This window comes from Kwoniella dendrophila, chromosome 2 (genome assembly GCF_036810415.1).
Source record: "Kwoniella dendrophila CBS 6074 chromosome 2, complete sequence".
Lineage (NCBI taxonomy): Eukaryota > Fungi > Basidiomycota > Tremellomycetes > Tremellales > Cryptococcaceae > Kwoniella > Kwoniella dendrophila.
This window is the reverse complement of record NC_089477.1, coordinates 466,282-479,956: the sequence shown is the minus strand read 5'-3', so window position 1 is coordinate 479,956 and position 13,675 is coordinate 466,282. Positions and strand designations below refer to the sequence as shown.

The window sequence follows — 13,675 nt, the reverse complement described above, 5'->3', positions numbered from 1 at the left end:
GGTCGCCTTTTTTTGGGTGAACAGAGTAGATATTTGATTTCCGTTGAATCGGTAACAACGTTGGTCGGTGAATTTCATGATTGTCAGTCAGTCCAGATTTTGTGGGCGTTTGTCCTCTTCATACTTTCACAAACAGGCTATATACAGAGAAAACTACGGATTTATACGTTGACGGCCATTCCGCTTAACGGCACAAAAGATAGACCGAAAGAAATTACTGTACAGTAAGTACCAAAAGATTAAGATAACACCCTGAGTGGGACCTTTTTGTGGGAACCTTTCCAGTTAGTGCGGCAATGGCATAAACAGAGAACCTTTCTTTTCCTTTTACAAATGATTTTCGCTAATTGTAATTATCCGCTGTGGTCGTAAGATACGTAATGTGCAGCGGTAAAATTCCCGTAAAGAATTGAAAAAGGGAGCGGAAATAGATGATAATTTGGAATTTATCTCTTTTTTTATGGCGTAGAAATGGGTTTTCTTATAACGTCTTCTTGATGATAAAATGCCAATTGATCTGAAATCTGTAATCTGTAATCTGTAATCTCCCCAAAGAAGCTCGACGGAACGCCATACTTGCCAATGAAGGTGATTCAGACACTCCTGTAAACATGAATCAATATCAAATATACATACTTCACCCCATTTGAACCTATGATCATATTCGCGAACTTGAATCTGGTATATCAGATCTCTTCTTATTCGGTATAGGGATAAAACTTGAATTATCCTGATTGAGAATCCGATTCCAACCTGTGTGATCTAATATAATTCCCCTATCTTTCTTTGATCTTTCCGATTTAGTTCTTAATAAAGTTTTACCTGAAGGTACAGCAGATTTATAACTCAATGTATCTTGTTCTATAATCGTATCATCTTCGTTTGAAGGTAAACCTGCATTTGGGTTTTGTTGATTCAACCATTCACTAAAAGGCTATATACCATTTTGTAAAATTAGCTATGTATCTTATTGAGGGTATGTTATAGCACAAACTTACAGCGATTATTGATAAAGGTATATCAGTATATTCTGGATTCTTAGGTGTATGTAAAGGTGATGGTAATGGTGAAGGGATATAACGATGATTTAATTTACTACGTTGACTACTTCCACTTCCACTTTCACTTCCACTACCAAATGAATATGCTGATGGAGGTGGTGAGAGAGTTTTTGACTAACATGAGACAGGTTAGCTTTGACACCATTCAGTTTACGAATCCAGCTTCGTTATTTTGTTGATGGATTAAGAAATTCGACCTACTTCAGAGCCAAGTGTATCAACAGTCATTACAACACTATCACTAAAGCTTTCTCTATAATCTTTAGGATTTTTGAACCCTCTATCGAATGAGCTAGGTGTACTAGCACTAGTTGAGGAAGAGGTGTAACCACTGTACGAGTATGTATCTGATGAAGAAGAAGGTAATAAACCTTTTCGTATATCTATTTGTGGGGTTGTATAATAATATGCTGAAGAATCTATCGACAATCTACCATTATTTTTGCCTTTGAAACCATAAGAGAGACTCAAAAGGTGAATGAAAGAGAATAAGAATAATGCAGGTAAGGATTGGATAAGTGGTTTGAATGCGTTTGCTGCAAAATGAAAATGAGAAGTTTCTGTCAGTCAGTTATCGGTGGTCAAACGTAGACGTTAATGCGATAAAAATCAATGATAGTTACCGAACGAAGGGATCTCGACCGCGCTGTATATTAATGATATAGCCAAAATGGCGATAGGGAGAATTCTGGTTATGTAAAGAGTATGAATCAGCTTCAGTCAACCTATCCACTTCAGGTGAAGAAGATCATTCAGGCTATGTAGACTTACAGAGCCTCGCAGATTACTTTCATTTTCTGACTCTTATCCATTTTCTTCATGGATCTTATGAGATATCCCACTACGATGAACTTATTCAGTAATCTTGATATAAATTTTCCTGATGAAAAACTTACGTGTGAGGCAAATTTGTCCATGTAAAACCAATAGTAAAGCTGACCAAACCCTCAGTAGAATACCTTGCTTTTTAACCCATTCTTTGATTAGAAACATCTTTGATACAGTTGCTATAGGGATTTGGTATGTCACAATAGCAATTCCAAGGATGATTCTGAGAGAAATCGTTATTCCTATTGTAGTGGGTATAACAAATCGTTTTTTCTGACCCATCTAGATATATGGAATATCGTATCAACTGATCCATTACCAAATATACTTCAAAATAAACGGATACATCGTTACAAGGAAAGAAACTTACATTCCATATCAACCATGAACCATAAACCAAATTCAAAGTACTCAATATCCCACATATAACTATAGTACCTATATTCCTCCTTGAATCATCTATAGCGATACTAGAAGAATCTCCAGTAAATGTTAAACGATAACTTTGATCTATCGTTATACCTAATTGTATTCTGCGGATTTGGATATGATTATTGATAAATTAGTCATGCTGGACAACTGATCTTCGCAAAGGACGTCAGATGATCATACTCACAACAAAATTATCAAACCACAAATTATCACTCCCACAACCCATTTCGAACACCTTTTCCTGTTATTTATTATCTTTAAAATCTTGTAAACTAAAATACCCAGTAAATTCGATTGTACAATCAAACCCCATACTGAACACCACTAAATGAATGATTAAACAAGAATCGAATCAGCTTTGTATATCAGAACATATAGGACTGTAACAATCCTTGTATTCTAACAATATAATTATGGGTCTAGACTTACAATCAGGTTCGATCGATCTGAACCCAAAGTTTGTAATAAGATCAAATTCAGATAAGCTTGATCCCCAGCTTCTGCATTTTCTTCAGTAAACTCCATTATATATCTTAAATGATGTATGGTTATTTGAGTATTTGATTATATGAGTATGTGATTATACACTATGATCTTTAGTGAATCAGTAAATTCTACACATATTATGATAGTTTACAGAGTGAATGAAAAGAAATAAAATCACGAAAATGATCAATAAAGTCAATAGAATACATTAGTGAGAAAACATGCCAAGATGGAAAGAAAAAGCGATGTTGTATCCCATAACTATTGATGTATGTTTGTTCATATTAATGTTTGGGCTTTGGTACGGAAAAGGACGTGCTTGACCCAAAAGGTTGATTACGGGTCAGAGAATATGTTAGAAGGATGACCTTTGACGTTTCAGCACATTTCTCACTTCGAAGCAGGAAGACTAACTAAGCTAGCTTTATCTCTGATAGTATACCTTGTGCCTTTGTTCACGCGTTTTTACCATTAGGCTTGACAGAAAAGACAACTCAGAAACAGGTTAATACACAATGAAGGATAGTCCGAGCTTTTTGGTATTGATGATCTAACCCAAATACGTGTCGGTGGCTGTAGTAGGAAAAGCAAGTCATATACTTCAGAGGATTGATATGCCACACACCTGTTTAGCATACACATCTGTATGCATATATATGCACATTCATTAATCTCCTGTTCAGGCATATAATCGATATCATTATATGCGCCATTGACAGGTGGTAAAGGGTCCGTGCGGTTGTGTGTTGAGTATGCGGGGGACATTCTGTATATGTGTGTGTACATGATTGTATGCTTTATTGATTGGGTATATTATGTGTCCGTTCCGGACCCATTTCCTCATATGTAAATATCCATCTTACTCTCTATCCTACTCTTCTATGCGCATCTAAAGCCCAGTTCCGTGAATAGATAATATTCTAATATCGTAAAGTATGCTCCATTATAAACCTTTATTGAAATAAATTGGACCTTCGTATTCTTTAAATCTATTTTCTAATTTAGATGGTTTGGTTTCAGCTTTTTGTGGGAAATAAGCTATAGCCGGAGGTAAAAACAATCCTAATGATAACCCAATTAATGTTAATTGTGTTAAATTCGATGCCAAGTTTCCTCTTGGTCCATTGAATACTCCTCTTCTTGTCAAGATTGTCATTATCATTGGTGGTAAAATAAGTGTTGGTCTAAATTGAATAAATAATATGAGGATCCCAAATTAGCTTCTTTTGGTTCTTCTCAAAACTGTTTTAAGAAATGGTTTAGACCTCCTACTCACACATTGGTAAATACTCTACTGGCAGCACTTTGCATAACAGCCATTTGACCTGCTTTAGGTGATTTCCCCAAAATTTCTTTTCGTTCACTTCCATCAACTGGATCACGAGTAAGTTTGAATACTTCTACACCATCTCTCATTTCTTTCCATCTAATACAAGAAATGCTGTAAAAGTGTTTTAGTTAGCATGACTGCTCTTTCTATACCAACTACTGGAAATCAGAATACATGATAGGATACTCACTTAACAACACCCGCAGAAGCAACACTTGCGAAAGGTACTAATTTACCTAAAATATCTTTGGCAGCTGGAGAGACTCTTAATCTAGGTACCAATCTACTTAAAGATACAGCGAGTGCAACAGATGTGAAAGTAGCGGCCAAATAAGCTATAAAACAAACTGGTAAGCTAAATCATTAATACCCAAATCTATATGTATACCTTACCTGTACCAATTTCTTGAGGTGTCATCTCAATCGACTTATTGGCATTGCTGAAGTTGACCTGTACAAATTGATAACCTTAGCTTATTCATAATTAGATCTACAAACAGATCAAAAGCTTACAGCTACATTCAATGTCTGATTTGCCCATTGCCAGAAGATGACACTTTTCAAACTTGCGTTTGGCATAAGCATACCAGCCTGCTCAATGCATGTGTTAGCTTCCCGAAACGTATCGTATTCCTAGAAACGTTGTGTTTTTTTTTTTAAAGAAACTCACGCATATTCTGCAAAGCGGTAGAAAAAAGCCAATCAATGAGCTTTCTAAACTATCACGAAGAAGCGATGAAGAGAACTTACATCAAGTTTGTAGGTACGAAAGCAGACATTCTAAAAGGTAATGGTACGGGTTTACCAGTATCAGGATGTATAGATGAGTTTACCACTGACAGGTATTACACTTACAGTATCAGCCAACTTAGAGAGAGGCTCGCTTGTGATAGCTGAGATAGCGTACTTACATTGTTTAGCATTATCATAAATTTCTTTTTGTTGTTGATTTACCCAACATCCTGATTTACCAGATTCTTTTATTTTACTTTCAAAATGTGTTACATCTTTTTGAGCCTTTTCAAGTTGTGATGAAGAAGCAAGAAGCGTTAATGGTGATGTAGTGGAATAAAAATATGCCAATCTTCCACCTAGATACATATCAGATCAGTCACTTGTACATTGTAAATCTTATATTCCCAGAAGAGGTTGAATTGAACATACCATAAGTGGAAAGGTCAAACCGTGGTTTAGCTAAATCAAAATCGTGAGCTGAAGGATAAACACTACGATTACATATTGTGACAGCTTACAGATATCATAAAGACCAGCTTTTCTACTCATTCTGTCTATTTTTCTAAAAAGTTATCGAAGACAATAACAAGAAGGTTTCTGTTGTGAGGATTAAGAGATAGAAGAATAATGAAAACCCAAAACCGGGATAGGTTTGACTTTGTTATCGATAAGAAAATGAACAGTTACTCAGACGAGTCAGTTTTTCAAAATCACGGACCCTATATTATATTTAGATAGTGATCGGTTAAATACCGGATAAAGACATGCATCTGTTGCCTTTGACGTGTTCTGTGATTTTGTCTTCGTGAAGTTTTATATTATACATGAGTGCTCTGTCAATCAGTTATAGCTGGAAGAGATCTCAAAGTATCAATGATATAGGTATACATAGGATATGGGATCATCACATTCACATCCAACCAATCCTCCTCAGCAGAATCAATCACAACCGCGACTACAATCAACTTCTTCAAATCGTAGTCGACCTTTAGCACCAGTACCGCCCTTGACACCTTCTCGACAAACTATATTGAATTATTTCTTTGCACCAAATACAAAGACTGGTGTTATACATGAGCATTCACTTCCTACATACGATGATTGTAAATTAGTTGAATCATATTTAAGGTTTAGAGGTTTACCAAATGAATTGATACCTAGAATATTAGATTATGCGGAATACTGGTCAAGTTGTAAAAGAAAAAATTCAAAAAGGATATTAGTTAGATCAAATGATAATACAGCTTATCTACCTGATTCTCTTCCTCCTCCTCGAAGTGAAGATGGCTTGGAAGCCTTATTCTGTTCGGGTCAATCAAATGAAATTCCTTTATCTTCAAGAATGAATCCTAATGAAGGAAAACGAGGAGGGGGTGGTTTATATTGTGAGAATGGTAAAATTTGGTATTTATTATCATCTCCTATAGGATGTACTTCAAACCCACAAACGGACCTGTACTCTTCAATGAGACCATCTCAATCAAGATCAAATAGTAATATGAGTACAAGGACAAGAAGCAATTCAAGGTTAACTACAGAATCTGATTTAAATGAAAATTATGATCAAGTTTGGGTAAGGAAATGTATAATAGAAACTTTATCAAAAGATCAAGGTTGGAGTAGTGGTAATCCTGCACATTATGGTGAGTACAATTATTATCCGACACAAAACCGACATTTTCTTTTTCCTTTATATATCAATAGAAGACCTTGGTATCACGACACCAATTCACGGAATATTGATAGATATTGTTATTCCTCTATAGGTACATACGAACAAAGTTATTCATGGTTTGAGATATCTCTATTAAGAGGAGATAAAGAAGTTGAAAATTCAAGACATTCAATACAAAATAATGTACACGCTGGACAATACTATAAATCACATACTGTCACACTACATTCCGATCATCCTACCTTGAAACTTGTTGAACCAGGTGATAGAATCGTATTATGGGTTAGAGCTCAGTACCAGGTATGTGAAGCACTCTATCATAAATATCTTTGGAAAAACTGAAATAATTACTAACGTCTGTACTGTCTTTTGTTATGTACTCCAGGGTTGGATGAATTGGGTCAAGTAAGTCAAAGGTTGCACTTCTTGAAATTGATCCCTGCAAGAACCAAAAAGCTGATATCATTGTTTTGTCTATAGAGAAGCATCAATCTCTGTATATACTTCGCCTTATCCACCTTGAACAAATTAGTCGTGATTATTTATTCAGTTGGATCGTCTCTTCGCTTAGGACTACGGGAAGACTTGTTGTATTTTACTTCCAGTCTAGTGTATCAGAACGGTGTTGTAATGTTAGGCTCTCAGTCGATTCGATTGCATTGTATCTTCGTGTATATCTTCGCAACGGCCGCGTATGTACAGTATGTGACTGTTCACCCTATTTCCGAGTTCACTTGACAAGCTATCATATCCTTCAACACACGGTCCTCGGTCTCGTGACACCGATAAGGCCAATGCCCGAATAAGCATGTCGGTGTAGATGTAGATCTTGCCTCGATGAAGTGAAAAATGGATTAGTAAAACTGTTCGACTTCTATTCAAATTGTACATGATGCGAATGTCTTATCACAATGAGACATAATTCCATACTTCGCGATAGAATTAGATGAAAGTCCCATCGTTGGTAGTTATCCAAGTTGTCCAGTAAAATTGAGAAATGTAACCGTAATCTTACCGATTCGGGGTAACGATCAGGCACGGACATGAGTCTCCACTTTTCCGGTGACCTTCCGGTTATGATGAGCAAAGTGGTGATGAAGGCGATGATGAAATTACTTCTTTAGCTAACGTATTCCTGTGTTTTAGCATAATTTTACTGCATGTAGAAGATGATCAATCAGAATCAGGGTTGACTCTTCGGTCACAAGGTCAATCTTTTATATCGTATACATGCATGCTTGAGTTCATATATGCCATAAGTATATAAAAAGTCATTTCATTTATTTGATAGTTCGGTTCTTCTTTTCTTGCAGATCATTTTCCTCGTTTTGATCGACTGATCCACCGGGAGAAAAGGATAAAGAAGTGATCCTCAAAATGAAGTGGACTATCTTATTATCATTATTACCTTTAGTGGTTCAATCTGCTCCGGTGAATGAAACAGCTTCATCAGCTTCATCTGCAATTCAAAGTTCAACTCCTATAGCCGCTAATGCAACTGCATCAGCTACAGCTACAGCTACAGCAGGTTCATCAGCATCAACAGTTTCAGGATCAACATCAGGCAATAATTCAACATCAACATCAAATAATCCAAGTGTAACAATTTATCCTGATACATCAAATGGAAATCCAGTTGAAATTACCGGATTGAATTTTGCTGCATTTCAACAAGATGTTTATTTAGGTGTTCCATATGCTAAACCTCGTAAGTTCATAACGTATCGCAATTGTAATCCTGCCTAAACATATCTGCATAAGGGAAGTATACTAATCACATATATGCATTATTATCGTTTTTAGCCGTTGGGGATCTTAGATTCGCTCCACCAGAAAGTTACACATACAACTTCTCAGTGACAGCTCAAAAACCTCCTCCGGCATGTCTTCAAGATCCAACAGGATCAGGTGTAACATCACAATCTGAGGATTGTTTGTATCTGAACGTTTACGCTCCTCAAGGTGCTAATGCTCAAACTACTTGGCTACCTGTTATGGTTTGGATGTGAGTCCAATCTTGAATTTTAATTTGACCAAATTTTGATTACTAAAATCGTCTTTTCATTGACAGTTATGGTGGATCATTCACAAGTGGAAATATCAATATATATAACGCTACTGCTTTAGAAGCTTTTGCAGCTAAAACTGTGAGCACGCTCAAATGAAATTCGATTACTCATTCACTAAAAACTGACCGAGAATTATATCTGAGTAGGGTAAACCATTCATCTTCGTAGCTCTCAATTATAGACTCGGTGCTTTCGGATGGCCGTAAGTACCTTTCCTGTCCTTTCATCTTTGGTATAACTATATAAGCCAAGTAACTAATATCTCATCACATTGACTTAGAACCGGTTCTGGATTTGCTGAAAACAACGCTGCTAATCTTGGTCTGAAAGATATCAAGAAGGGTCTTGAATGGGTACAGGAGAATATTTGGGCTTTTGGTGGTAATCCAGATCAAGTGACTGTCTTTGGTGAATCAGCAGGCGCTATTGCTATTTCACTTTTATACTTGGATGAGAATATCAATACTTTTAAAGGAGCTATCATGGAATCTGGTGCTCAATCAACTACACCAATTGGTCCAACTGCATCAACTTTTGAAGATGCTTATCAAGCTTTACTTGTAGCTACCAACTGTTCAGGCTCAGCTTCAGCTTCAACGTCACCTGCCACCGCCGGATCACCTTCTACTTCGAACAGTACTACTCCTGCTACTTCAGCAGGTAATTCAACTTCATCATCAGCTAACTCAACCGTCGCTATTGTAGCAGCTACATCAGCAAATTCAACAGGTTTGACTGGCTTCGAATGTTTGAAAGCTCTCCCTGCTGAAGCTTTATTGAAAGGTCAATTAGCTGTTAAATCAAATCTTCTTTTCTCTGGGTAAGTTGATAGGGCTATCTTATGTTTAATGAAGACATAGCTAATCTTGTATTTTGTGGTATTTCTTTAGTTTCGTTTACGGTATGTCCTCGGTCCATCGCACAATCGAAAGCTCTGTCGTACTAATCTGCCATGATTCTTCCGTTCTATTTCAGGCCCAACTGTTGATGGTGATCTCATTCCCGATTCACCTCATACACTCTTATCACAAGGTAAATTTGCAAAAATACCTTTCATTTCAGGAAACAACAAGGATGAGTGAGTGGTATATTCTTCTTATACCTTGCTTGGCTGCAATACTGACAGTCATGCATGGTTCCTTAGAGGAACCGCTTTCATTCCATCATTTGTCAACTCGACCGCTATCGCACTTCAATTAGTAGACATTCTTGAACCTGTTGATCCTAGTAACTCCACTCTCGCTGAATTATTCACTGTATATCCTAGTGACCCTTCTTTGGGATCGTAAGTGATGATTTTCACCTCATGGAATGTGTCATTAGGGCTGACGTTGACTGATTCAATTTCTGATTGGAACAGACCATTCGATACTGGAAACCAAACATTCGGCTTTGCTCCAGCGTAAGTGCAATTCTGCTTGTATATCAATGCGATCGCTTCACTATGTAACTCCAAGCTGATATAATCAAATTGCTTCTTCCCTCTCTTTTCCTAGTCACAAACAAGTAGCAGCAATCGTCGGTGATGGACAATTCCAAGCACCTAGAAGATACTTTTTACAACAAGCTGAATCAAATGGATTAGATCAAGTTTGGACTTATCAATTTGAACAACTTACACCTGGAGCCAACCCTGCCTTGGGAGGTAAGTTTCCCTCACTAGGATTGCTATTCCGGTGGAGATGTCCAGATTGTATACTTCTTGCTGGTTGCTGTAGGATTGAGTTGACTTTGATTTCTTTTCAGTCTATCACGGTAGTGAAGTGCCTTATGTATATGGTGCGCCAGCTGCTGCTGCAGTTACTGGTAGTTCAAGTGTGAATTACACTGCAGCAGATCAAGAAATATCTCTTACCATGATGAACTATTGGTAAGTAATCCTCAAAATTTCATTCATCTTAACACGAATTCTTCAGGAATGCTTATTAAACTGTTCTCTCATTGATAGGTTAAACTTTGCTTATTACACTAATCCTAACGCACCTTCCGGATCAGATGCTTTGAACTCTACAAATTGGCCAACATACACAAACGATAAGAATATCTTAAGATTAAAAGGTGGCAATACTACTGTCTTCAAAGATGATTATAGACAACAAGGAACAGATTTCTTTTTGAATAATGCTCAACAATTCAACTATAAAAGAGATTTCATTCCTATCCCACAAATCTAAATTAGATTCAAGTCATGTTGTCTGATACATCAAATTGAAGAAGGAAAAGCAAAATGCAAAGCCAGAAGAAGAGGAATGTTTGGGAGATATAATTAATAGAATATAATTTTAATATAACATATTTCCTTTCTTGTTAAATAGACTGGACAATATTACCAATATGTATAATAGATAGGAAGAAAAATCAACGTTATAATTGAATAAAGATCAAATACGGAGCGAAATAAAGTACTTATACAATGCATACATGAAGCGCAATCCGACATATAGTGTATCTGGGCAGCGTACAACAAATTCCCGCTTTTATTCTTCCCTTATGCAACTTGCTTTATATTCATTCATTACTAACAAGAAATAATCCCATAGGATGTGAACCGTACGTTACATCGGTTCATTCAGTTAATTCCCTTTAGATCTTTTAGAAGGCCTTTCTTCGTCTACATCGCTCTCATCACTTATATAACCATCTTCAGCTTCACCAATTTTCAAAGGTTCAACTAATGAAGTTGGAATTTCTTCATCTTCTTCTCCTTCCTCCTGCTTTTCCAGTGCTTTCAATGAAGGTGAAATTGATGAATCATCGGATATAGTCTGGTTTATTTGTGGTCGATATGCTTCGGGATCCCCTTTCTTTCGATACATATGTATATGTGACCTAAACACCAATTCAAATCAGCTTGCTAGTTTTATGTTGATATAAGGCTAAATGAGATCTATGCAGCTGCAAATATCACACTTACGCTGCATCTTTTCCAGTCAACCATTCACCTTCTTCAGGCGGTATCTTCACTTTGGTAGCTCGATCAATCTTGCTTTCACTTTCAGCGTTGTGAGGTTTTGAATTACCGTTCTCGGTAGATGCTGATGGCTGCGTTATAGCTAAGGGAGGAGGCATCTCCCATCCCAGCTTCGATGAAAGATAGGTCACTATACTATCTGCATCACCGAGTAAACATATCTAAGATACGTTGAAAGACCGTCAGCTGTAGCCCGAGACTTGAAGCGCATTCTAGCAGCTCACATCGGGTTGTACATGGTGCACTGGAGTAAGGTTGATATATATCTGAGGTACCGAATGCGGTATATGTGCTGTAAAGAATACGCAGTCAGCTTTCATTTACCGGTAGTCAGAGCATTCGAGCAAAATTGCTCACTCAATACCTCGCTGACAGGAGCTACTTTCAGACTAGTCCCTATAATCACCAACAAATCGACTTCTTCTCTATCCTTGAATAGAGATTCATCAAACTCAGAATCAAGTGCTTGACCGAAAAACGTGATATCAGGCTAGACGGCGATGAGAGAGAGAGTGAGCTGGTGATCAGAATTTGGTTTATCTTGATCAGGAAACTCACCTTGATTATCCCAGGCTCGCCACCTCCCCATTCATCCTCTTCACTCTCATCATCCTCATCATCCCACTGCGCTTTAGCTTTTCCTTTGCCCTTTTTAGATGCTTCTTTTAACGCTTTCTTACGAGCTATTTCTTCGTCCCTCTGTTTTCGACAAATTCCACAATAAGGTACTTGCTGAGACATGATATGAGGTTCTATGCTCTGACCCGGCGACCGAGTTTTACATCGCTACGAAGATGGGCAGTATCAAGTCAGTTCGGTAAGGCAAACGGATATGGCCAGTTAACTGACAAGACATGATGCAGTCTTGAATGAGCCTATTCACAAACGATCAGCTGAGTTACGCTTCATGACTGGTCATTCTTATCTACTTACCGTGGCACTGTAAAACTTTCTCAACTCCAGCTAAACTTTCTAACGTGTCTATATTCTGGGTGTAGTTGCGTAACAGCTTATAAAAAAATAGTGTTCAACCATGAGCTCTTTGTTTCAGCGCCTAGGAATGCTTAACTCACTATACCTCTGTCCTCTAATGACTTGATCCACCTATGACATGGACTGGGGACGAAATTACTTGGATATATCTGTTTTGCAAATGAGCTATTCAAAGGATCATTCGATGAGCTTTTGATGACCCATGATTACCGATAACATAGATACAGAAGAATAAGGTGTGGGGAAGGAGACTTACTAGAAAACTTCAGGTTTTTCTCTGAAATATCTAATATCAAACATTTGTTGAGGATCATCTAAATCATATTTACCTTCATTTTGTAAATTTGCATATAATCCCGTTGAAGATCTAAAATCAGGTATACCACATGAGGTTGAAATTCCTGCTCCAGACAATACAATAATTTTTTTTGATTTTTTGAACAAATCTATAGCATCATCTAATGTGGAAAGGTTTGTCAATCTTTCTCTCCGACGTAATATTCTGGATAATGCAACTTTGGCAAATGATAATAATTGTAAATTCGGTGTAGCTGGATTACGCAGTGATATTGGCTGTTCAGATAACAACGATGTAAATCGTCAGCTAGCCCGTGCTACATAGTACGATAGGTGATTCTTGAAGAGCTAAACTAACAGGTATTATACCATAACCAAGTAGCAATTTCCTCAATGATCTCATTTGTCCCTCATTATCATGCTTTAATAGATAATCTCGTAGAAAGTTTACAAGCCCAGATTCCTTCAGCTGATTCGTGAATTGTTTCATTTCTTCATCGCTATATCCATTTTCAGCTACTCCTATCGTCAGCTGTCGCTCCCTGATTGGTGTTGATAAGAAAAGCATCTCACCTTCCTCTACCAGCTTGTCATATTCATCATCCTCTAAATCATCTCTTTCTTGATCAGAGTCATAATCATCACTATCTATTTGATAAGTTTCGGCCGGCGTTATCTCTGGAGCTAATGCTGATATCGGGGGAGGACTGCTCATCTGATCGTTTCTACCACCTTTATATCGCCAGAGTAGTGAGCTGGGTCTAAATACTAGCCTCAGAAGGCAATCGAGATGGAGAG

At 37.3% G+C, this 13,675-nt stretch overlaps 5 protein-coding genes across 5 annotated transcripts; 2 read left to right on the top strand and 3 right to left on the bottom strand.

Annotated features, from left to right (window-relative positions):
• Positions 1-658: 658 nt before the first annotated feature.
• On the bottom strand, positions 659-2,846 carry L201_001602 (uncharacterized protein; the record flags this gene model as incomplete). Its single annotated transcript, XM_066217390.1, has 9 exons — positions 659-934; positions 999-1,175; positions 1,263-1,597; positions 1,685-1,749; positions 1,833-1,902; positions 1,958-2,171; positions 2,260-2,422; positions 2,506-2,645; positions 2,751-2,846. 9 exons carry the CDS (start codon positions 2,844-2,846, stop codon positions 659-661), a joined length of 1,536 nt encoding a protein of 511 aa, XP_066073487.1.
• A 904-nt stretch (positions 2,847-3,750) lies between these two features.
• On the bottom strand, positions 3,751-5,421 carry L201_001601 (uncharacterized protein; the record flags this gene model as incomplete). The annotated part of the gene is made up of 10 exons (XM_066217389.1): positions 3,751-3,991; positions 4,084-4,248; positions 4,328-4,472; positions 4,531-4,588; positions 4,651-4,728; positions 4,808-4,814; positions 4,888-4,972; positions 5,049-5,228; positions 5,302-5,331; positions 5,391-5,421. The coding sequence occupies 10 exons, from the start codon at positions 5,419-5,421 to the stop codon at positions 3,751-3,753; spliced, it is 1,020 nt and encodes a 339-aa protein (XP_066073486.1).
• A 346-nt stretch (positions 5,422-5,767) lies between these two features.
• L201_001600 (uncharacterized protein) lies at positions 5,768-7,070 on the top strand (the record flags this gene model as incomplete). The annotated part of the gene is made up of 4 exons (XM_066217388.1): positions 5,768-6,515; positions 6,639-6,847; positions 6,933-6,952; positions 7,028-7,070. 4 exons carry the CDS (start codon positions 5,768-5,770, stop codon positions 7,068-7,070), a joined length of 1,020 nt encoding a protein of 339 aa, XP_066073485.1.
• Positions 7,071-7,924: 854 nt separating this feature from the next.
• Positions 7,925-10,790, top strand: L201_001599 (uncharacterized protein; the record flags this gene model as incomplete). Its single annotated transcript, XM_066217387.1, has 12 exons — positions 7,925-8,255; positions 8,351-8,552; positions 8,619-8,694; positions 8,763-8,818; positions 8,897-9,436; positions 9,507-9,517; positions 9,592-9,694; positions 9,761-9,901; positions 9,977-10,018; positions 10,113-10,261; positions 10,363-10,486; positions 10,565-10,790. The coding sequence occupies 12 exons, from the start codon at positions 7,925-7,927 to the stop codon at positions 10,788-10,790; spliced, it is 2,001 nt and encodes a 666-aa protein (XP_066073484.1).
• A 399-nt stretch (positions 10,791-11,189) lies between these two features.
• L201_001598 (uncharacterized protein) lies at positions 11,190-13,592 on the bottom strand (the record flags this gene model as incomplete). The annotated part of the gene is made up of 11 exons (XM_066217386.1): positions 11,190-11,445; positions 11,531-11,748; positions 11,812-11,879; positions 11,945-12,077; positions 12,146-12,373; positions 12,437-12,462; positions 12,521-12,596; positions 12,661-12,745; positions 12,837-13,153; positions 13,236-13,393; positions 13,451-13,592. The coding sequence occupies 11 exons, from the start codon at positions 13,590-13,592 to the stop codon at positions 11,190-11,192; spliced, it is 1,707 nt and encodes a 568-aa protein (XP_066073483.1).
• Between the last annotated feature and the right edge of the window lie 83 nt (positions 13,593-13,675).